The sequence below is a fragment of the Lissotriton vulgaris genome, chromosome 5, assembly GCF_964263255.1.
Source record: "Lissotriton vulgaris chromosome 5, aLisVul1.2, whole genome shotgun sequence".
Taxonomy (NCBI): Eukaryota; Metazoa; Chordata; class Amphibia; order Caudata; family Salamandridae; genus Lissotriton; species Lissotriton vulgaris.
This window is the reverse complement of record NC_141693.1, coordinates 1,282,291,310-1,282,316,210: the sequence shown is the minus strand read 5'-3', so window position 1 is coordinate 1,282,316,210 and position 24,901 is coordinate 1,282,291,310. Positions and strand designations below refer to the sequence as shown.

The window sequence follows — 24,901 nt, the reverse complement described above, 5'->3', positions numbered from 1 at the left end:
CTTGACCATGCAAGGTCCATGACCTGTCCGGTGACCTGGCGGGTCATGGTGGACAGAGGATTATTGAGCACAGGCTACTAACCACTCTTGAAGTTCTGATATAATGTGAAAATCAGAACCTTACTCTCCCATCCCATGTGTATGTCGAGTGCATGTATAGTATGAGTGTAGTACATGTCTTAGTAGGACTGTGTGTTTGAGGCACAGTACTGAAACCAGTGGAATCCATTTTGGGTGCTCTTGGTCCAGCATGGCACATGGTAGAGGATGAGGACAGTGTCCCCAGCCAGTGGAAGTGTATTGTCTGCAATGCTGTGACTGGAGGGTCGACATCCAGACACTGACGTGAGGAGCATGGGGTCTGGGATGTCTTTATTAACGAGGAACTGCTGATTTGTTCTTCCCCAGCACTGCTACATAGTGAATTTTAAGGGTGCCAGGTTGGACTGCAGCTTCTGTTTAGGGTGAGGGAGTTTTTTTAGCTCAAGCCTGCCCATTCCCAGCCCCCGATTAGTGCTTCAAAGAGTCTGATGAGAGCCAGCGGCAGAAACCTCACGCTTCATTGTGCCCGTTTTGTGGATGTTCCAGTTTGGAGACCCTCTCAGTGCTAGCTCTTTTGAGAAGCATCACTTTATACAAAGTATGCTCTGGAGAGAAGCCTCAGAGAGACACCTGAAAGAGAACCACCCCAAACTGGATCCGAAGTCCGAGACAATGGATCCACATCCCCATCTAGAAATTGTGTATATGATTGGAATCCAAATCACACCCCTTTGATCCAGTATCAGGAACTTCATGACCAAGGAAGGGGGTGCTTGGCACAGTATTCAAAGAGTTTGCTGTGTGACCAGGACTTCTGTCAGCCTCACCTCAAGCGTCCTAGAGGGGAAGGGACATCAGTTGAAGTTTGCTGGAAGAGTTGAGGGTCTGCCTCGTACCTAGAAGTGCAGAGATAAGAGAGGCGTCTGCCTGACCCTGTCGGAAGAGAGGCTTCTAGGAGGAGAAGCCCAGCATTTTCCTTGACTTTGAAACACCCATACTAGACTACCTGAGAGTGCAAAGACAGGAGTGACCTGTGCTGTATAGGGGTTTCTGACCTATCTTCATGGTTCCTGGCAAGAACCGTGAAAGGCTGCCATGTATATTGGCCCTGATCATTGCTGCAAGTGCCTGCTATGAGTGTGTAGGACCAAGGTGGACTGCACCTAACTTCCCATTTTGGTGGGCCAAGGTTGGGGCTCCAGCGGTCTGCCATGTGTATCAGCCCTGGTGTGGGCTGCATATTCTTTTGTTATGTCTATTGGCCCAGTGGGCTGAATCTGCCTGTGTGCGTTGGCCTGAGTTGGACTGCAGCTGCCTTGCTGTCTGCCACTTTGGTACAAAAGCAGGCTGCAACTGCTGATGGTGCACACACAGCAGGACTCAAGCCCACCAAACAACATTTGACAAGCCCAGAGAGGCCATGTCTGCTGAAGATACAAGCTGCTCCCTAGCTCCCTTGCTGCCAGTGCTGGAACCACACGTGACTATCAAGGGCCCCTGTACACAACCATACCGAACCACTGTGGCCACACAAAGGTGAGAGCGAGGACTACAGGATGCTTTTACCTTCTACAACAATGGTGGTAACAATAGGAGTAAACAATGAACTGATTGTCCATTTTGCCTGCGGGAAAATTTCATCTGCATTTGTGCCTTATTCATGCTACTCCCAAAGCTTGCTCTGAGACAATCCTAACCAGGGTCAGCTGGGCCGTGGGCATGGAGTGAAGAGACAGGAGGTAGTGCCCATAAGGGAATCTTCATCGCAATTGATTTGAAATTAAATTGTGTATTATTGAGTACTGCTGTGTGATTAAACCGACTTTCTTTTTCAAAAGGCTAAGCACTGGGCTACACATTAAAGTTATTGTGCATGTTGTTTGACTGTTGAGGCCTGAGCTCAACCTCACTAGGAAGCCTGTGACTTCTTGCCTCTGCTACTCAGTCAAATGAGGAAAGGGTTGTTCTTTGCCTAGTTTGCAGAGCCATTGTAGAACGGACTATAGGACATCGAGGCACATGACCCCAAACACACTGTTGGGCCCATTTGTCCCTGTGATTTGCTGGTCCCAGTTGCATGAACTCGAGTCTCTTTCTCAACAAGTACTTTATGCCATGTGAAGCTTATCAACCTATTTAGAATGGAGGACTAGCCTTGCTTGTGTGATATAGGGCTAAATAGCTGTGCCATCCAAACTATACTATCTTAAAGGGCTGGAGGAGTTCTCCTCTATCCTTACAGAAGACACTCTTCTGTGGGCAGAGGCTTCAAATTGTTGCAATCTGAGTGATCTGCAAGTGCATTGAAGTCCCTTAATTATGGCACACAACTGTTTCAGTTCACCTTTCTGTCGTGCATCGTCACAACTTATTGCTGTTGGAAAACCATGTGCATTAAATCAGAGCACAATAAGTTTTTCCTGCAGCATGGAATGTCAGCCTTGAACTTGCTTTCCTTTTTTGAAACTGAAAGAGGTGCCTGGTTTAACTGAATATATACAGAAAAATGCTTGCATTTGGTGCCTGTGTCAGGAAGTGTTCATGTAGTGTACATGTAGATCTGCATGTACTTCTAGACATCTTGTGTAAAATTCAATTTATTATTGTGTCGCCCATGTAGTTAAGAAGTTCCTTCAACAAAGCCTTCAGCATCAAGAAAGGTCCTAAGTCCGCTTCCTCATACTCTGATATTGAAGAGATTGCCACGCCGGATTCCTCTGCTCCCTCTTCCCCTAAAATGCAGCATGGCACATCAGAGCCTGGCACTACCTCACCATCCATCAAGTCATCCACCTCCTCTTCTGTGTAAGTAGATATTTCTCCAGTGGTGTTCCTTAAATCATGTTTTATTTCTTCATGTGATGTTGAAGTCACTTTGGTCCTCTATCATCAGTTCAGGTGTGTTGACATAGGTTTTTTTCAGATGATTTTCTGTTGCTAAGTTAACAAATCTACTAAGGGAGAAGGTATACACGTTTTGTCTCTTAATATGATATAATTTGTATTTTGGCAATTATAAATTTAAGCTTGCAAATCCTTATCTGAAAAACCCTCTTGGAACAAATCCTTCATGGTATTTAAGATTGTTGTTTTGACTCTGTTGGGTAAAGTTGGATCTTAACAAGAAGTTTTAACTGAGAAAAAGGTATGTCCGCTATCTAAGATCAAAACTGAATCTATTGGCCACATTTTTCTCTGCAGTTGCAAGGTTGTACAATCCACACATTAGATCTGATATATAGAATAACTGGCATTGGTTTGGTAACCAGTGTAGGGAATATGTAAGAAATGATGCTCAATGAAATTCCCAGTGATAGTGGGCAGTGTACATGTTTGTGATGCTCTGTTTAGATATTACTGCATAGGCATATCCTGGAATCCAAATGCATTGTTGCAAATCTTTTCCCAGCTAGGTGTATTTCTGAAGGTTGGAAATGAAGTACATTCACAACTTGTATAATTTTAAAGGGCATTTTGGTTTTATGTACTTATAAATGTTGAATACAGTTTCTATTTTCTAATGATTGTTTTAATCTGTGATTATTTCCATGTATTTATGTAAACCCAACAGTAAGACTGGGGAATTTGATACTTATTGAGCTGGTTTGGAAGGCACTGAAGGGCAGATGCACATGCACTGTATTAGGGAAAGCAATGAAAATGATTAACGAATTATGATAAATGCATAAAATATCTGAAAGTGCTCCACAGAAGGAGAAGAATCATATTATTTGGTGGTGTAGAAGATACATGTTTGAAGTATGAAAGCTTAGCAATGTCGCCAAACTTGTAGCAAATGTCTTTATTTTCCCTGGCAAAGCCCCATATGTCTTATCGAACAAATCGGTAAATTTCCTTATTTGCCTATGCAGGATCTTTGAGGGCAATGATGGAGAAGAACCGGAAAAGAAGGTGGTGTCTGAGCTGCGCTCAGAGTTGTGGGAGAAGGAGATGAAGCTGACTGATATCCGCCTTGAAGCACTGAATTCTGCCCATCAGCTAGACCAGTTGCGGGAGACAATGCACAACATGCAGGTAGGCAGAGGTCTAGGCTGACATTTGTGTGTGTCTGGTCTGGGACGTTGAAAATGCTGTTTAAGAAAGGAAGGATTAGAATGTTGAGAGATTTAGCAGTAATCCCTTCGGGTTCACCAAAATGCGAGATGGGGAAATAAATCATAATTGAGACAAGACCTAAAATAACTTTTAAATCCAACCAGGGCCATTATATTTTAAGTTTTGCTTCTGCAAAATGTTTCCAGTTGGTAGGTTAGGTGAGAGGGATTTGGCAACGTGAAACTGATTCTCTTTGCAGATCCTCTAATTGATATTGGGCTAATCCTGTGATCTTTACCTAAAACTTAGTATGCATAATACAGGTTGGGTCAAGTTAAGTACTTGAATAATGCAAATTCCCAAACATGGGTTTCTTGGTGCTCGTGTAGTGCATAACCTCACATTCAGGTGGACCATCAAGCAGAAACATTGCTGGTATACCGGTCACTGTTACAAATATTAAAATACACACCAATTAAACAAATTGAGGAAGGAAAGGAATTACCCACACCTAACCGCAGAACAGGATGGCTTTTGCATTCATTTTATATGAAGAATTCACCAACAAATTACATTTGCCTGAAAAGAGAACACATTTTAGTCCCATTTCGGGGGAGTGTTTCAGAAATTTAAGATGGTTCATTACCAAAAACAGAACTTAATGATGCACAGTTATGAAGTCTACAAATAGAAAAAGTGGATAAACAGTGCCAAAGGCAAATGTATGGGCTTTGGTCATCAGCTGCAGCATTCGAGACAACTGGTGATGTTACAAGAGATAATATGACCTACCAGATACAATCAGTTTAAATGAACCCGTGAGGGTCTCAAGGCGCTGGGGGGTGTGGGGGGGGAGAGGTGGAGTGGCTCTGGATCCGTTGAAGAGCCAGGTCTTAAGGTCCTTGCTGAAAGTGTGCAGGTTCAGGGAGCGTCTGATGTTCATGGGGAGCTCATTCCAGGTCTTGGCTGCGATTTAGGAGAAAGCTCTCCCACCAGTTCTGTTTCTGCGGATGCTGGGAACCTCTGCGAGGTCGGCGGAGCAGGGGTTCCTCTTGGGTACATGGAAGGATACTCTCTTGTTGAGGCATTTGGGTCCGATGTTGTTGAGGGATTTGTAGGCGTGGGTGAGGAGTTTGAAGGTGACCCTCTTCTCGACGGGGAGCCAGTGGAGGGCTCGTAGGTGTTTGGTCATGTGTTCGTGACGTGGTGTCCCGAGGACGAGTCTGGCTGCGGTGTTCTGGATGGTTTGGAGTTTGTGTAGAAGAGTTCTGTTGATTCCGGTGTAAAGGGCGTTATCGTAGTCCAGTCTGCTGGTTATGAGTGCGTGGGTGACGGTCCTTCTGCAGTTGGGGGGGATCCATTTGAAGGTCTTTTAGAGGATGCGAAGGCAGTTGAAACTAGTAGAAGCGACGGCGTTGATCTGGCGGTTCATGGAGAGGGAGGAGTCCAGGATGGTGCTGATGTTCCTAGGGTGGTCTGTAGGGGTGGGAGGGTTTCCGAGGGTGGAGGGCCACCAGTTGTTGTCCCAGGCGGAGGTGCAGGGTCCGAGGATGATGACCTCTGTCTTCTCTGAGTTTAGCTTCAAGCAGCTGTCTTTCATCCATGCTGGCACGTTCTGCATTCCTTCCTGGAAGCAGAGTCTGGTATCTTTGGGATTCTTCGTGAGTGAGAAGATAAGCTGGGTGTTGTCAGCGTAGGATACTATCCTGAGCCCATTCTGTCTGATGATGGTGGCGAGAGGTGCCCTGTAGATGTTGAAGAGCGTGGGGCAGAGTGAAGATCACTGGGGTACTCAGCAGTTGATTTCCATGGGTTCAGAGAGGAAGCGAGGGAGTCAAATCCTCTAGGTTCTGCCAGAGAGAAATGATAGGATCCAGTCTAGGGCGGCTCGAATCCCCGCGCCGTGAAGTCTGCTCACGACGTGTGTTGTGTGAAACCAGGATACAGTATTACAGCCATGTTGAGGTAGAAATGTCCTTGTAAAGATTAAATAAACTTCCTCTTCCTATGTAACGGAATGGATCAGCAGATAGTCCATGTGCATCTGCTTTTATGCTGTAGGGTGTTATTCCTCTTTTAAAGTCTGCGTATTGAATGTCTCTTTGCTCACACCAGTCATTATGTAAACTCTTTACATATTTGGTTCATCTTTGAAATCCATCTGGTTTCCAAATGTAATGAACAGTTTCAGGAGTAAGTTAAAACCCCTGTGGAGCTCATCTGTTGGAGATTTTCCAGGCAGACAAAGGGCTCTTAGATTTTACTTACCATTTTCTTTCTTGGCAGGAGGAGTCCATTGATGTGCCTCCACCCTTTCAGTCTCATTCCTTACCTCAGCGAGGTATTTTAAGAAATAGTGTTTGAGTAAGTCGTCCATTTCTCCCAGACCTTAAAGTGAATCTCTGACCCGCCCCATGATTTGTACACCGTTTGTTCTGATTCAGTGCAATAGTCATTACTGGAAGACAGGGACCCCGACCAAAGCATTTTTGATGATTTGATCCACAAAACGTTTCCGCAACAATACAGAAGTAAGCATTTATCCAATAAACGCAAATGCTGAATCTTTTATTTAATTCACAACCACGTATATAAAAATATCAAGTTTAATTTTATTGGGAAGGTTGGAGCTTTTCTAAATTCACCTGAGGTCCTTATTATTCATACTGTATTCTGTTTGATGCACTTGCACTGCTCCCATAAATCAATCTGAGGATACAAACTTAATGTTTGCACTCCCATTTCAAATTCCTTCTTATTTACAGAACGTTTTTAAATGTTTTAATTTTACTTCTTATTTATATCCACTTTATTAATCTATTAATGTTAAGAACCACTGGTCTAGGATGTTAGTGGCCTGCAGCCCATTTTGGGCAGAAGAGAAGTGGGGTGAGAGGAGAAGGAACCCTGTTTTGTTGTTCACTCTGCATATTTAGAGTCCAATATGCCTGAGTCTTTAATAATGGAGAAGGTCAGGATATGGGTTTAAAAGAGCAGGTGCTAGGCTAGAGACTTGAGGGCTCCTTGAAGTGAAGCAATGCAGTTCGAGGCGAAACCCACTCATCTTGATCTATTGAGATCTATTTGGATGTGTCTGTGAAATCCGGCCCCTGATGAGGCATCACTGTTGTGGAGGTTGTTGAGGGTATTACAATCCTTTGTAAGCTGGCTTGTAGTTCCCCTCACCATAAAACCTGATTAAAGATAATCCAGGAGATTGTTTTTATTTGCTTTTTTTTCCATTGGTTGTTTCCACAAATTTCACCAATGTTTGAGAAAAGAGAGGATGGGAATAAAATGAAAGTTGCTAGTGTTGTTTGAGTCAGCCATGTTCCAGCCAGTTTGGGAACATCCTATGGGAAACATCAAAAAGATTAGTCCATATGGTGCTAAATGCGTATGCAGATCCTTGGCTAGAATAGTTCTAATTGCATCCTGAAAATGGGTTCGACACATCCAGAAACTGGGTGGAAGGTTTGAGTTTGGAAATTGTATTAACCCCTTGCGTGCGTCGGGCGCCGTCCGAACCCCACCCACTCATGAATTTGCACGCACCTCGGGGGAATGTGCGCAGCGTCCAAGGTGTTAAACAGGACATGCTGCTTTGCCAATACCAAGTATTGTATTGCCTCAGGCCGGGACAAGAATCCACAGCCTGCCAAAATGTTAAAAATACTGGCACAGTCAAATATATCTTTGCTGAAATCCTGTCTGCAAAGGCAAATGAGGAAATTTCAGCAGCAGTTGTGAAACGAGAACTGGCTCCAAAGCAAACATTTGGGATTATTCTGAACCAGGGGTAGCGACCTTCTATAAAAGGAACGCAAAAGCACTTACGCTGCGGTGGTTGGGCAGGCTAGCATTGGTGACAGGTGATGCCCATTTCCGTTCAGGAGCTACTTTAAAATATTCAGGGAATGTTTGCTAACAAAACCACATGGTCTTAGTCACCATTGATTTAACAGATCTGGCAATGCCCCTAACCATCAGTTTTACCCCAAAAATATTTAATAAATACCTTGTTCTAAGATCTCCTTTCCTGGGTAGGGCAAGCATAGTCGCCACGCATTAGTACTCTGTGCCCCTAAATGTAATCATACGAGGCTCAAATCCCTAGTAAAGTTGCATCGTATCCTAACTCTGACAAATGTCTCATGTATAAGTAGGCAGGAAGGTGAAAGAGTAGGAAAAAATCTGGAAAATCGAGTTTGGGATCTTTTATTATTTAACTGCTCCTCTACATTATCACCAGTAATTACTATATTACCGCTTAAAATTAAAAGCATGCACTTCACAGCTCAGTTGTTAAGTCTTTGCTCTACCACTCTAAAATAATACATATTTTTCATCACAAGGTTTTGAATGATTCGATCAATTAAAGCCAGCACTGGCTCCCAAGCACTCTTTACATTTGCTGAATGAACTTGTGTACATTTGCATTTCTTTAAGTTACGCAGGCACCATGGCAGGAGGGCTTGTTTAGCAGTCTGCACGGTTTGTTTCATAGGGCAGGAAACTCACTGAATGACACTTCAACTAAAGTACTTAAATTATTATAAATAACCGTGATGGTTGTCTTTTTACTAAAAGTAGGGGAACCGTTATTCATAAATCAAAAATAGTATGGGCTTGTGCACCTCCGATTCCTCCCATTTGGACCTCTGAATTTGCACATTCAGACTATCCACATTTTACAGCAGTGATACTGGAATGAGCGCTGCATGTTCACTTAAATAGATCAGAAATCAAGATTGCTGATTCCATTAGCCGTGATCAATTCTATCTATTAGTCTTGTACTTCAGCCCCTTTCAAGCCATCGTCTGCATCCGCACAGTATTCCGGCACCAAGTGGCACAGCGCCAGCTGACATTGATCACGTTTGTTGCAGGAAAGCATTAATGCCCAAAAGGCAACATTTGCTAGCACTGCAGAAATTTGTCTCTGCAATCACATGCAGCTCCGCGAAGCATGGCTTCCACGGAAACAAAATCTGTTGTGCTTGCAGCATTGGGGCTGCTGGGTCTGCTGGAAAATAGCTCCCTGGGATATGGGTGAGCCATGTGAGCAGTGGCGTAACGAAACGTAATGGGGCCACCTTGCAAAGTACATGAAGGTAGCCCCCCATGCTCTGGACCCACTCAGGAGCTCTCAGGCCTTGGGCCCACTGCCCGTACACCGTGTGGAAAGGTCTCCCTGGAGTTCCCCTGCCACCCTGCATTGCAGGGGCTGCAGGGGTTAAAGTTGCACCACTTCATGTATGACCGGAAGCCTGTGACTTTCAGCTGCTGAGAAAGGTTGTCCTCTAGAGTATCTATTGCAGTGTCTGTGATCTTCTGTGAACCAGGTTCAAATCCCTTTTTGGATGTGCTAAACAGATGGAATTGTCTTCTACATTTTTTTAAGTCTGTACTTTGCAACCGTTCTGACATAATACAAAAAATAGTGAGTGGAAAAATGAAAAATTCAATAGTTTTTGCATTTAAGGCCAGAGTTAAGGGCTACCTGTAACAGTATCGAGCCTAAAAATGATCCTTCTTTGAAAATATTTTTGTGATCGAAACGTTTTGATAACTTTGAAAGTTCACAATTTCATGAAGGGGAAATTTTGTCAAAATGTCACTGACATTTTGACAAAATTTCCCCTTCATGAACTGACACTGAAGGCATCTATTTTGGGAGTTCTGGATGAGATTGAGTGCGCACAATGTTGCTCCAGGGGCTTGTTCAGGTCTTTTAGCTGAGATGTGGTACACTTACACCCGTTCGGTGTCCGGGGTGCAGGGGATCTGCCCCTGGTCCCATTCGGAAGCGGACCCGCGCAACGGGCGCGCCAAAGGCAAGCCCGTCCCCGCCCGAACGGGACCGGGGGCCAGAACTCCTGCACCCCAAACACACTACGGGCATAAGTATAGCCCCTCTCAGCTAAAAGACCTGAACAAACCCCTGGAGCAAAATTGCGCGCACTCAATCTCAATCCAGAACTCCCAAAATAGATGCCCTCAGTGTCAGTTCGAGATCCCCTCACCCTCGGACACCCTCCCTGCCACAAGACAACATCCAAACTTCTTCTGCTCAACTGCAGATCCCTACCCAAACACTCTAGCGAAATCTCCATCCCCTTAATTGACGAGGCCCCTGAAGTTCTATTCTTGACAGAAAACTGGCTTAACGAAAGCTCTGAGCCAGACATCGTCCAAACCATACCTCCAGGATATCTAATCCAGAGTGTGGACAGGAGGGTTGGAAAGGGTGGGGGAATTGCCATCATATATAAGGACCATCTAACCTGCCACTTGCTGGGCAACCTGCTCCCAGATTGTGAGAGCACACACTTTGTGATGGACTTTACCCCCTCCCTCACACTCTCCGGTATCCTTATCTATTGTCCGCCCGGGGCAACAGGACAGTTCATGAAAACAGTGTTAGAAACAGCAGGTACCCTCGCGAGTCTCGTGCCCGATTCTACTCTCTTGGGGGATTTTAACCTACACTTTATTGACCCCCATGTCCGCATCGGCCATCGAACTACCCCAGGACCTAGCAATGTACCGACTTCTTCAAAAGGTTTCTCTCCCCACCCACGAAAAAGGCCATCTCCTAGACCCCATTTTCTCCAACTTATAAAACCTAGTAGGCAATAATTCCACCCCCCTTCCATGGTCAGACCATTTCTTAATGCCCCTTCTCTGGACACCCCCCTCCCCCCCCAAAAAACTGCTCATCCCCCCCCCCTCCCGCTGCGCACACTATTCCGACCCTGGTCCAAACTTTCCAAAGAGATGGATATCGGAACTGAACAAATCGCAACCTAGCCCCGCAACGGACCCTCAACAACCAGACTTTTCATGACTGGATCGAGAGGTCCCTCAACCTGGTGCTCCCAAAAGTCTCCACCCATAAGAAAACGGGCCCCACACGCTCCCAATGCTACACCCCCAAACCCTGCACTTTAAGGCAACAGTGCAAAAAAGCAGAGAGAAGATGGAGGAGAGATTTTTCCCCGACAAAAAAGCTAGAGCATAGGGCATCCATACGCCATTATAAAAATGAAATTAGAGCGGCCCAGGCCTCCTTCTACGAAGGAAAAATCTCATTAGCCAGTAACTCCATCAGAGAAATTTTCCATATTGCCACTAAACTTAAGAAGAATCCTGATCCCTTGGCCCCCTCTAACACCACCAGTCACCGGTGCAACGAATTGGCCAACTTTTTCTCCACTAAAATCCAGAACATCCTCAAACACTCGCCTCATGAAAACTCGGACATAGCCACTCCATGTATAGACACTTCTGTCAGGTCACAAATGGGCAGACCGGAATTGAGGATTTTCCCACCTCTCATGCAGGAATCATTCCTCTCCTCTCTGTCATCATTAAAAAGGGCCTCCCCTCAGATCCCGCACCCCCCATTATCCTAGCGTTAGTCGGACCTACCATTGCCCCTATGGCAACTCAACTAATCAATACCTCCTTCGACACTGGTACGGTTCCCTCCGAGTGGAAAAGGTCAATGGTCCGCGCCCTGCTAAAAAAAACTAACTTCCATCCCACGGATCTAGGCAACTACCGACCCATCTCACTTCTGCCGGGCATAAGTAAACTAGCAGAAAAACATGCCAAGAGGGCACTTTAGGCCTTCCTCGAAAGTAGTGGAGCCCTTCACCCCTCTCAAATGGGCTTCCGCCCCAGTCAGGGGACAGAAATCTCCATTCTATCAGTAGTTGAGGAAACCAGGAAAATCCTGGACGCAGGAGGTACAGCTGCATTCATCCTTCTAGACCTAAGCACGGCTTTTGACACGGTTAACCCCTGTGTCCTGATCCACCGCCTTAGGGTTGCAGGGAGTCTGGAACAGCGGTAACATGGCTGCAATCCTTCTTAGAAGGAAGATCTTTTCAGGTCTTCCAAAACAACCTCACTTCATGAATCATGTCATTATGGTGCGGAGTCCCACAGGGCTCCTCACTTAGCCCCTCCCTCTTTAACGCATAAATGGCCCCACTAGCTGATATAGTATTCTCATTTGGAATACACGTGGTTACCTACGTGGACGACACCCAATTGGTTGTAGCGCTGAGCCACCCCTGCCAACAAGCTGAGGGCCTCCAACCCTGCCTGGAGGAGGTAGTAAAGTGGATGAGTCTCTCCCACCTGAAACTCGACGGGGAGAAGACAGAACTCCTGATCATGGATGACCAATCGAGCCTCTGTGTAAATACCCTCCGGCCATCCTCAATATGTTCATTGCCCTCCCCGAAAACAGAAATAAAAAGTCTAGGAATATGGCTAGACCAGAACCTCTCCTTTAAAACCTAGGCAAGAAAGACAGCTGCCTTGTGCTACGGCCTTCTCAGAATTATTCGTAAAGTCCTCCCTCTCTTACCCCCTCTCGCTAAAAGATTAGTCACCCAGGCCCTTATTTTGTCCAGATTGGACTATGGAAATGCCCTTTACCTAGGGGCCCCTAAGGAAGTCATCTCAAAACTACAGGTCATTCAGAACTGTGCTGCAAGGTTGCTTACTGATACCACCACTCGTTGCTCAGCAAGACCGGCACTGCGCTCGTTCCACTGGCTCCCTGTGCAGCACTGAGTACATTTCAAAGCACTCTGCATAGCACACAAGTTCATTAATGATCAGGGGCCACCAATCAACACGGTGATGATCGAACCATATAGAGCAAATACGGCACTCCACTCGAATGAACTCAGTCTAGCGACTATTCCCAGTACTAAGAAGGCCAGAAGCGATGGCAGGCTCTTTTCACTCAACGCCTCAGACTATGGAACACCTTCCCCCTGCAACTACGTAGCGAACCCAACTACCCGAAATTCCGCAAACAACTGAAGACCTGGCTGTTCATCTAGAGCCCTTCCCACCCACTCGTATCTACTCCGCGCTGGGATACTTCCGGGTATCCATGCGCTTCACAAATACCAATAATAATCTGTCTGTGATATTTTAATTGGGCACGTCGCTAGACTCTGCCACATGCTTCTGCATCACTAAATTAAATTCTGAGTTTAAATACATAGCGGCCAATTGACATTTATTAGAAGCTCTACCCGTGTTACATACACACCATTCTACGTCTAATACTTATCTCGCTTGGCAGTGGTCTTAGATCTCATGATGAGTAGTGTTCTGAAGTTTCTTGATATGCCTCTTGGGTGCCACTTGTTCGCCCATGAAAGTGTAGGGAGATAATGTGATTTGAACGAAGAGAGGTCATTACCGCTGCCAGTCAGTCAAACCCTTGGACCTTGCTTGGATAACGTTATTTTAGGACTCTCTGTGTAAGTCCACCCAAGGCCCCATTTCTCACAGACTATTATTTACTCATTTGATAGCTTCCCATGTCTGTGTAGAGTATAACAGCATCTCATTAATACACCATGGTGCCCCCTCAGTTGGCAGCGCTGATAAGTGTGTTTTGTTTTCTGTGGATGCCAACAGGAGATGTTAAACTCTCTGGATCCTGATACACCTAAATGCGTCTTTTTTTCGCGTCTTTTTTTGTTGTTGTAAGTTTTAAAACCCTTGTGTTCAGTTTCCTTGCATGCCATGGAGCTGATGGTTCGGAATAGTCTAATTCTGCTCAACATAGGAAGCTACAGCATTAAACTTCCACTAAAAAATATCTTTAACTGTATTTTGAATGCCGTTTCCTCGTAACCCGTTGAGTGTTATCCCCATATACAGACTTAACCGGACACTGTGAGGTTAGTCACCTCTTAAGGCACCACCCCAACCCATTAAATATATCATTGCCTTAAAATGGTTCAACAATACAAAAAATTGATCAACTTTAAGCAAAGTTGCAGCGGTCTTAACCTTATGTTGAATAACTTTCAGCGACCGTTGTGCGTTGTGTGCTAAGAGATCAGAGGTCCAGGGTATCTTACTGGTGGGACTTAGAAAAGTTCTTCTACACGGCTGTGGTTTTCACTGCCAGGTGCCTCCTTATACAGCAATCAATTCAAGATGGTGAGCATAGTATTGGAAATTTGGCTAATACTTCAAAAACTCCAGGGCTTTGTATTTTTATTGGACTGAGGGAAAATGTTATGCTAAATGCGCCCACTGCTACGATTTTAAATGCCGGCGCTACATCTATCTGAAGTTCTAAAAGCAAACTATCATCACAGGAAATACCTGCATGTCTGAGCACTGGGTCCTTGGAGGCCTGTGAACGGAAAACAACAAATGAGAGCACCAACGCTGCTGGCATGAACAGTCCACAGTGCAGCTCCCTCTCCTAGCGCCTCTTGACTTTGCTGCTCTGTGACGCTGTCCATTGCTCCGCTGCCTTTTGGCTAGGTTTGTGCTATAGAAATACCACATACATACATACCACATGGACGGAGAGCTAAGAGCACATGAAAATCAAGACCTCAACACACGATTCTTTTAATAGATATTTATTTTCTAAAAGCATATCTTTGTTGTAGATTTAATTCACTGGCTTATGACCCATTTATGCTATAAAATTCTATCATAGTCTTTTTAATCCGAAATGTCTGTTTACAGCATTTGTCTCTAAACAGCTGTCCAAACACGCCAGAAGACCAAACTCTCACACTACAATATTTGGGATAACTTTTAAGGCACACAGCCTTTATTTCAGTAGCATAAAGCTACGAATTGAGGAAGTGGGATCCGATTTTTTTGGAACCAAACAGTATTCTAAAATAGAATATTTGCCATAGAATTGTACAGAATCACTTTCATAAGTGGCCTAGAACGCATATACCTGGCTTTGACTCACCCCTTGAACACCACATTTGGTCCACCATCGACTCGCTTGGGTACCAGTGCTTAATGTGCAAAAAAATAAGTGCTAGGGCTCTTGTCCGGAGACAAGTGCAGGTTGTACTACACATTGGCCTTGCCATGCTGCCAGTGATAGTAACAAGACCACTACTAACCATCACATCCCTACATGTGCGACAAATCAGACTATTTCATACCCCAAAGCTACAAGAATGGCTTAAGCGGCAGGTAATGGTAATTTTTAATGTATATTTAATTAATAATTAACAGTTGTGGTCATCTCTAAATAAGCCAGACACCGCCACATTGTGGAAGACCGTCACAAACACTGGTGCATGAGCCAGTGCCGAGCACCAGAAACCACAGTCTCAAATTAAGCAGTGGGTATACCTTTAGCTAGCATTTAAATATTGTGGGAAGGTAAGCACCTAGCATAGGAAAAAGCATACTTATTATTATGGTTCCAGATTTAACTAGGAATGTGGGCAATTTTTGTGTGCCCAGACAATGGAGCTGCGACTTAATAGAATTAACGAGCATTGGCAGACATTTACTGCCCTAGTATTCTGCACTGGTCCGCCAGGTAGCCACATTTATCTGTCGTGGTAAAAACTATCACTGGCATGGTTAGAGCAAAAGTGTGATAGGTATACTGCTAAACATAAAGGGAAACCATTTTCAAGCTTATGAAATCCTATAACACTGGTAGTACTTTACCTGGGTAGGTAGACTGCAGGCTGCCTCTCCAAGCAGAGTCCACCTCACTAGTTTCTTAATCTGGGTAGTGAATGGATGTTGGGACACATCGGCTCATTGAGAAGCATTCATCTGGCATGCCCTTCTCCTCCTTTCCTCTGCAGATCACCCTCCTCCTGTGCACTTCACACTCCTAGCTCTGTTTATAAAATACTAGATTTCTTTAGAAAGGTCTAGATGTGTCCGATTTTAATACTCTGCAGTCTTCCTCACTATTGATGCTTAAGTTAAAAACGGGTCAAAACAAACAAGTGTGCATAACTGTAAACAAATGTGAAAAATACTGAGAAAAGATAGAGGCTGCAATCAATTTGTGCTTCCACAGAAATAAACTGTACATAATCGATTCCTCTCTGGGAATATTTGTGTTCAAACACTTGGCGAAGATTATTCAATTGTTTAGCATTTGAGTGTGTATCTAAAGGTAGTTATGTACATTGTGGGATTCTATGAGATCACCCGCTCCCTCTGCGCATTAAATATCCTACATATCACGTAGGAGTTCTTAGGAGGAAGCTAAACATTAGTATTTAGTGTTATATAACAAACCATCGCATGGCCGGCCAAGGGGGATAAAGCGTGCTCCTCGAATTACAATCATTGATATCTACGTGTTCACATACTGGGCTCAATGGTGAGGAAGCTCTCGGTCGCTTTGAAGTGTCTGCCTGGCGTCTGATAACTGAATAAATGATTGTCTCTTCACAAAGAGAGAGCGAGAGAAAATCTGCCCAGTTGTATTCTCCCAAAATCACTATTATTACACAAATAAAACTGGGCAAAATAGGAGAAGGAAGGGAATGTACAGAGTCTGACCAGAAGGCTACTTCATGGGTACGCCCAGGTATCGCATTCTAATTACTCAATGAACCCGAATATGGCAAAGCTTTGTCGTATTAGGGTTCATTGAACAATTCAATTCATTAAGAACCCTTAACACATTTTAAACCTATATCCCAGGTACCCTATAAATAAAAGAATTATTTGGGTATACCTTGAGATCTTTTGTAACTCTTCAGCTGGCTCCCTGCGCATCTAGCAGGATTTTATCTTGGAACTCCCTTCCTTTTGGTTGATTCCACCCTGATAGTACTTACTACCCTACCAGGGTGTGTCTAAAGCATGTCACGATAAAGTGAGTGAGGAGTTTATTTCAATATATTTTGATACCTGGGAATACCTAGGAAGTAGCCCCCTGGTCGGTCTCTGTCCGTCTTCTTCTGTCTCCCCAACAGAATTAATTATTCATTACTATGGTGAGGCTTCGAAATTCAAGTGACTAAGGCCAGCCTCCTCCACAGACAGAAATGCCTGCATGGCCTCAGATTGGCTGAGAAGGAACCCAATCTAACGGACCTCGGGCTCTAACTTCATGACCTTCTCTCGCTTGACTTTTTCTCCCCAGCTGGAAGTCGATCTGCTGAAAGCTGAGAATGACCGCCTGAAAGTGCCTGGATCCTCGTCCATTCCTGGCTGCACCACATCTGCAACCTCCTCCCCACGCCGCTCACTGGGGCTGGCCCTCACACACTCCTTCAGCCTCAGTCTGGCAGACTCTGCAAACCCAGGTATGTTTGTTCAAGTAAATGCTTACACTTTCATTATGAGCAGCAGCATTTTACCTGAGGGATAACTCCAGGTGAAATTTCAGCACCCACCATTTCCACTACCTCTTGGACTGGAATTAATGGATCCTTAAATACATGAACCAATAATTCCAGACTCAGAGACACACAGGACTTCTTCATAGTGCAGGGGCTGCGGGCAGCAGCACAGCCCAGCTCCCTCCGGACTCCTGCAGCAGTAAGGAGGTAGCAAACATTGGTCACCTTGGAAGGGCTGAAGCCTACCCTGACCACACATCCAGCACCCTACCTCCACATGCTCCCCCTGCCTTCCTTCTCTCCCCTGCTTTAAGTGGGCTGAAAATGGCTGCTGTTTGGGCTCCAGAAGAAGGCATAACTGCACGGAAAAGAACCCTGTGGTACTTGGTCCATGCAGTAATTCCACATTGCTAATAGAAAGCTTATCACTGGCATTTCACGTGGGGGATATTGTCCTGATTTGGAGATTCCGATCCCGAGTATCACAGTACCAAATTCCTACACTCATTCATATCTGCCAAGTTCAGGCCCGGACTGAGAATCAAAACCGGCCCTGGCAAAGTGCTCGGCCGGCCCCCTTAGGGTGCGACCGAGCTCTTTGTCGGGCCGGATTTCGGCCGATTTTGTTACAGGGCGGCTTTTGCAGCTATGCTGCAAAAATGGGCGTGTAATAAAAACGGCCCCCTGGGCCCAAAATCGGCCCCCACCCTTGCGGCGCACCGGGGGATTGCCCGGTGCCCGCAACGGCCAGTCCGGGCCTGGCCAAGTTTTCAGATTGCTTATGTTTGACATTTGCATGGTTTCAGTGCACTCATGTGTGACACTACGCAGCCAAATGAGTGACACTTATGTGTGTAATGTAATTTTAAAATGATGACTTTCAAATGTACAGTGATTTCTCAGCTACAGGCTAAGACCTCTTAGCACTATAAATACACAGGTGACTATTCCTTACAGAACCAAGCAGGATTTAGTTCGGTTTCGCTTTAGTTTACACAGATAAGGTAACCCTCCTCTGTTAGTGGCATACCTTCCTGCTACATTGACAGTCCCAACAGCACCTGATCATCCCCTGTCTTGCAATATTGCACATCCCTAACATGAGCCTGGCAGCTGCCCCTGAGCAGTAGTGTCTGCCTCTGAATAGGGGGAGGGGGAGGGGGGGGGGGGGGGGGGGGGTTGGGCGGTGGGGTAAAAAACGGACCTGCTTTGTCGCTGCCTCTCCTCCATCTTCTTGTTTTCTTCCTGGCTGTTGCCTGCAGCCTGCACCGTAAGCACTCAGGCTTCCGAACTCTGCCAGCTAATCATGACGCTGCAAGAGGAGCGTTGTGATTGGTCTGAGCAGCCTGTTTGGTCGCACAGGCAGTGCCCGGGGAGGCTGGGCATGTTCTCCAATGGGCTGTGCAACACAGCCCCATGGAGAACATGCCAAATATGCATGACTGTTTGGCCGGCCCTAAAGGGCCAGTCAAAGCGCCATGCGCAAGTAGGCAGAGAGTGTAAACCACTCCTGCTCCCTCTGCAGCGAGCCAGCCCCGCCGCGCCGCAGTGGAAAATGAAAATTAAATGATAATAACTTCTTGTTATTATTTCATTTTCATGTTCCACTGCACAACGAGCAGTGCGGCAACACTTCTCGTTAGCGGAGGAGCTGCCACTGCCCCTGAGTGCATCGGCACACTCCCTGGGCAAGGGGACATTTTGGTGGTGGGATTGTGGGGGTACGAGGGATTCAGTGGGGCTAGTATGCGGTAGCGGGGAGTACCAACTTATATAAGGCACTGATCTTAGACCGAACACCTCACAAAAACAGGCCTAAATAGTTCCTCCAGACATAGCATTAGTGGGCCCCAAATGCTAAATGTCTGCAACTTTAAAATCAAAGACAAACGTTGTACAAAGCTTGAGTTTTGTTTTTGAGTAATATGCTGTTATAGGTATCCTTTGCTAAGGGAACATAAACTCCAGAGGAAAAGCTTTATTTAAAATAACCGCACGCGTCAGATAGGAGATTGCGTTACTCCTAAACCAGTTAAAATAGGATGTTCAGCCAGGAGCATAGATGCTAATATTGTCATAAATGCAAACCAATTTAACAACAACGTATTTTCTGTGAGGTTTACTAATTGCAGTCCTGCCAAGTATCACGCATCAGGCATTAGAAAACGCTTTTTAGTGTGGTGGTCTGCATCACTGCACTGAAATGTGAAGTTGCGCATAAAGCGCCTGTGCCAATCAATCGCCGTGAACAGAGTGGTGGCTGCTCTTATAAAAATACTGGTGTTAGTTGCACAGGCAGGCAGCCCGTGCTACTCAGCAGACTGCTTGGGGGCCGCGCTCTGAGCTGCCTAATTGCTACAATGTAAAGACTGGTTTGAATCCCTGTGCAGTAGCGCAGCTTACTTTCACTTTCGCTAATCATGGGCTGCCTCCAGTGATGTGAGCGGGCAGCAGCTGAATTCAGAAATGGGCCCCTGTTCATGAGCTCCGCTTTCTGCTGCTGGCGTGGTAATGAATCCCGCGGCTCGCTGCATTGCGAGTGAACAACTCTCAGCCGGTCTCACCACGGCCTGGGCGGTGACGGAGTCACTTAGAACATCCGGACTGACTGCAGGTGCCGGAGTGGTTCGTTTGCAGCCCCAGAGCACTGGGACCCCTGACTGTGAAGTTGAGCCCGCCGCCAGCCCGAGCAAGCATGATGCGGGCTGCCGGCCACCCCAGGAAGAGGGAAGCCAGGCAGCCGGCATCACATGAAATGCAGCTGCTCTCGAGCTGGCCGCCACTGAATTTCAAGTAAGTGTGTGCCTAGCCCTGCTAGAAGACAGTGAGGGGCATAAAATAACAGTTGCTGCCAGTAATCAATTTGCAAATCTGTGCTCGACTTTCCTTCTGACCTCCTCGTGTTCCACGCAAACACGAGTCACACCCACACTTGCAGTCACACACAAACTTGCACATAGCGGCCAGTGACACGCACACAAAACATGCACGGCACAACACCTTTCTCAGTTCAGCTGATGTAACATGATTTCTCTGGCCTAAACGTTCACTTGACACTGTTTACTAATGCCACTACACATGATCTATCATCTTCCACATAATGACCACTGGCTCGACGAGGCTGCTGGCCGTGCGTGCTGTGACTAAGTGTGTGCTTCACAGGTCCTGAGGCTGACTCAACCAAAATACCTGTTGTCCGTGCTACTGCTCCAGTTTGCCCCTATTAGTTTGTACTTGACTCACCCTGGGGAGCCAACAGCTCAACTGTGCTTTACTTGGGTGACAATAGGAAATTAAATTCAGCACTCTCAAGAGGATGGTAGGTGTCTCTCGAAGGTAGTGCCCATGTTTGTGAGGCAGCTGGTACCCAGATGTAAACATGTGGTACATGAATGCTTGCTAAACTAAAGTGCGTCAAACATATACCAATTATTGGAGCATGTCGATGGAAAATAGAGCAGGTTGTTTATTTTGTATATATACTAATTCGTGCTGCGCCACCTCAAGTTGAACGGGCCATTCCTTGAAGATCTTCAAAAGAACTGTGTAAATGTTGAGGGAGTCTCGTTTATAAAATTTTAAACACTACAGCGCACTAGCTTTTGGCTATGCCTGAGACTTCTCTGTGCCTCAGCCTGAGGCTTAATGCGTTTCTGGTGCTTTAGAGTAGTTTAAAGAATTTTTTGATGCTCAAAGCTCATTTAATTTACAATGTTTCCCTTTCTTCATTGCTTAATTTTACTTGCTTAATAGTGTCACTCATTGTCATTGAAATGTCACTCATACTCACTCTGAAAGTATGAAAATGTCACACATAGCAATATGAAACCTTGGCATCTATTTAATTGGAGATGCCGCTGGGACCAATGATCTGCAGCGGGTGCCAGGAAAACGGGCTCCTGATCCACAGGATGCCGGGCGGTCCCCCGCTTTTATGTAGGTTGTTCTAGTTATGCATGTTGTTATGTAGGTTGTTCAAGTCCGCTGCTGTTACAAATACCCACCCAATGTCTGATCTCATTCTCACAAGTGTCTCCCAGGGAATTCGGCCGCAAGAGCACAGATTGTTGTTCAATTGATGTGCTAATAATTCAGTTGAATAATAAAGGCTTGCAGATCTCTAAAGCAAATTAATATTGAAAGAATGTGGCAAATTCTCTCTGCCACCACTAGATGGCAGGATATGATTGTAAACGCGACAAACAGTTGGGCTTACAACCCACTAAGCAGAGCTGAATTTGTGCTGGTTGCATCGAAGTGCAAGCGCGGGATATTTGAAATAATAATTATTCCTGCAGCAGCAGGGCGCCTCATGACCCCATCTGTGTCCTGGGGTTATGTAAATGCGTGACTACTACATTTTACTGCGGTGAAGTGAGCTCCAGCACTAAAATGTGTTCGTCGAAACCCTGTTGCGTGGTAGTACTTGGCAGGACCACTTATTTACCAAGCTTTTGAAATGCAATAGGTATCGCATTTGCGAGTTTGAGCTACTAGCATTGTAAATGACTGTCCATTTTATTTATCTGTTTTGAAAACCTGCAAGCGTGCGTAAACACGCACTTTTTACTTCTAGTCCTTGCTTCAGAGAAGCTAGGCTGGCAGTAAAAGAGGCGCAGTTACTGCCAGCCTTGCTTCTCGAAAGGAACAACTAGAAGTACAAAGTGCCCATTTACACGCCACTTGCAAGTTTCCAAACACATACATAAAAGGCATTGTCACTTACAATTCCAATTGCTCAAACCCTTGCAAATATGAGACCTTTTGCATTGCAAATGCTTGTTTAAGAGCAGGCAGTGGCCCCATGGACCACGTGGCACTCTTCAAAAAATTAAACCGTAAAGTTTCATTTTTTTTTAATGCATTCTATTTCCTTTAAGAAAAAATGTGCTGTGTTTAAAAAAAAATTAAAAATTGCTTTATCAAAAGGCAACCATCTCTGTGATGGCAGAGATTCCTAATGAGTCTCAAATTGCAACCTACCTCATTAATATGCATGAAGTAGGTCGATTTGCAACACACTAGGAATTTTGAGTGTGCGTTCAAAACTGTTGTTGACCGAAGTATAGATTTGTTTTGCTATTCCCACACAGTCATACATATCTTCAAAGTTATCCTAACTGTAGTAACATTTTCTGGCACTATCAGTCTCTCTTGTGAATAATCTCTTGCTTGCTCCTCTAAGGCAAGCACTAATTGGCTGTTAAGACATGCTCGTTTATTGGACATGGTCTATCTCCTTGCAGAGCTGTTTGGAGATCTCTTCCAGTGATCTCATTTAGTTTCAGGATACAGAAATGTGCTGTTTTCGCATATGTACACAAAAGCCCGGAAGCCTGAACTCTCATTTGCTGTTATTTTTGGTAGTTATAGATTGGATTTTTCTCTTGCTCGGTTATCTATCTCGTGGGCTGTGCGAGCATTTTATTAGCCCATAGAAAGATGTCCACAGAGGCCATTCTTTGGATAGGGTAGTGAGCACTGCCTTCTCTTTTCTCATTTGTAAGCGCTCAAGAGGTCTATGACTGCTTATCAAGCATTCCCTGGAACAGACCGCTTTTACACTGCATTACCAGACCAACAATAAATCTAAACTTCTGTCAACAACAGTTTTGTACTCTCTCATTTATTTTCTCTCTCCCCCTCTTTCCCTCTTTACCTCTCTCCTCTCTCTCACCTGGGGGATAGTTGAGATGCATTGCATTTAGTTTACTTTGCACTGTTGGTTAGAAGGATATCATTTTAAACTCCTTTCTATTCACAAGTACTGTATTAACCTTCTTCTTGTTCTTTTCTGTGTGCTGGGATTTGCAGCTGTGGCGGTACCCCTGAAGGCAGCAGTACATTTCCTATAGGAATAAATAAGAATGAAGGGGGAAGGGATTGGATAAACGAGCTCCAGGCCAATCTCATGAGCTGGTGTCCTTTTCATAAACATATACGCACCATGAAGAGCATAATCTGCTTTAATGTGAACCATGAGACAGCCTTTATCATTTGAACAAGGATCAGTTGTTAAGAGGTAAACAAATGTTTCATTGGACCTTTTGTGAACAACAGGCAGGCATATTCAAACAGAGCTGTCACCTTGCATTAGTCACGGCCTGATATCCCACCATTATACTGTGCTGAGCTCCGGATGTCCTGGAGTGTTTAACTGAATATGAGAAGAAAATCTGTGCGGGGAATACAGTAAGTTGATTTAGAGTTCAAGAGTTTGAATTTTCAGAGAAACAACCAGCAGCTTTGAATACTAAGCCCCTTCATTTTACAATGGAAAAACACACCAGAATGAGAGCGTACTCGATTTACCGGACCTAATCCGCATCCTAGAAGGCTGTTAAAAGCAGGAAGCAAAGATGAGGGTGGAGGTGTGGTAAGTGCTTCGAACATGTGCCTGCCCTTGCAGCAAAAATGAAACCAGTTATGGATATGGTATAGTACAGAGCTGTTGACTTTGGTCCTGGGGGCCTGGGTTCGAGCCTCGCCATAGGCTTTATAAAAATAAGCAGATTGTATTAAATAAATATAACCAATACAATTAAGCAATGGTTGAACCTGTTCTGTTACAGGATCTGTGAAAATGTTCCAGAATCATCAAAAGAAAACAAGTGCCGAACGCGTCTGATAAGCGTGAAAAGAAGATGGGAGGGTGAAGTGCTTAGGCGGGAATCGAATGCTGTGTTGTGTGTGTTAGCTGAGAAGCGAAAACGGTGTCTGCAACAGCAGATAAAAGAAAGTCGTTTAAGAAAATAGTGCTCAGAGAATGTAAATAAAACACAAGGAGAGACAACACACTTAAAAGGGCCAGTCCTCATGAGAGGTTACAAAAGGAGAAGCCTATTCACAAACGAAAAGCAACCATATGGAGTTGACTGTATCAGGAGCCAATTGAAAAGCTAGGCGGGAAATGGGAGGATCTTCAAGTCCATACCTGACTACAGCATGTCTCGAGGAGACCGCGCAAGCTCTGCCTAGGGGAGACCTAAAAATCCTGATCCATCCCCAGCTAGCCATTTCAGAGACAAATTTCTTTGCAAGCTGCAAAAATCAAGCTCAAGCAGTAGAATAATAAAGTGAAGAGAATGCAAGTACATCAAATATGCTGGAGAGAGGGTACAATGAAGAATTAGAAGTATGAGAAGAGAAAAGCTTGGAGGATCTAAAAAAAAAATTGAAATTCTGAACAAGTATTTCAGGTATATTAACAATAGAGAATATGAAGAAGTAGCCAAAGTTCAGAGGCAGGCTTTGGAATGGAAAGAGGCGAACAATAACCCCTTTGTAAAATAAAATCACATTAGCACTTGCCAACTTTCTGTTCGTTAAGGCTAGGTTAGATGGAATGCAGTGCTGAAGAGTTTTTATGTGGGTAATCCAGAGCCATTCATAATGTTTAATAATCCTGCACCCGGGGCCACATTGGTGAAGAACAGATTAATTGCGAGTAAAAGAATACTGGAAACCAACATTCCAGTTAACCTAACTGCTGTAGTGGGGAACTTCATGGACACGCAATAAAGTTAGGTGGAATTCATGCTTTTGGACTACATGACTCAGGCAGCTTTGTTTCTCCTTGGGGATGTCATGACGGACACATCTGGTTAGACATAATTAAAGCGGAGCAATCAGTGTGGTCTGTTCGTATTTCTTCTAAGTATTATACATGA

General features: G+C 44.9%; 1 protein-coding gene across 11 annotated transcripts in view; it reads left to right on the top strand.

The window, feature by feature from the left end:
• The window catches only part of NAV1 (neuron navigator 1), a 1,017,084-nt gene that overhangs the window by 935,098 nt on the left and 57,085 nt on the right, over window positions 1-24,901 (top strand). For all 11 annotated transcript variants that reach the window (XM_086923143.1, XM_086923142.1, XM_086923140.1 and 8 more), the window contains 3 exons: window positions 2,663-2,847; window positions 3,915-4,077; window positions 17,033-17,195. In XM_086923143.1, the coding sequence (XP_086779269.1) occupies window positions 2,663-2,847; window positions 3,915-4,077; window positions 17,033-17,195 (511 nt within the window). The remainder of the gene's footprint in view (window positions 1-2,662; window positions 2,848-3,914; window positions 4,078-17,032; window positions 17,196-24,901) is intronic.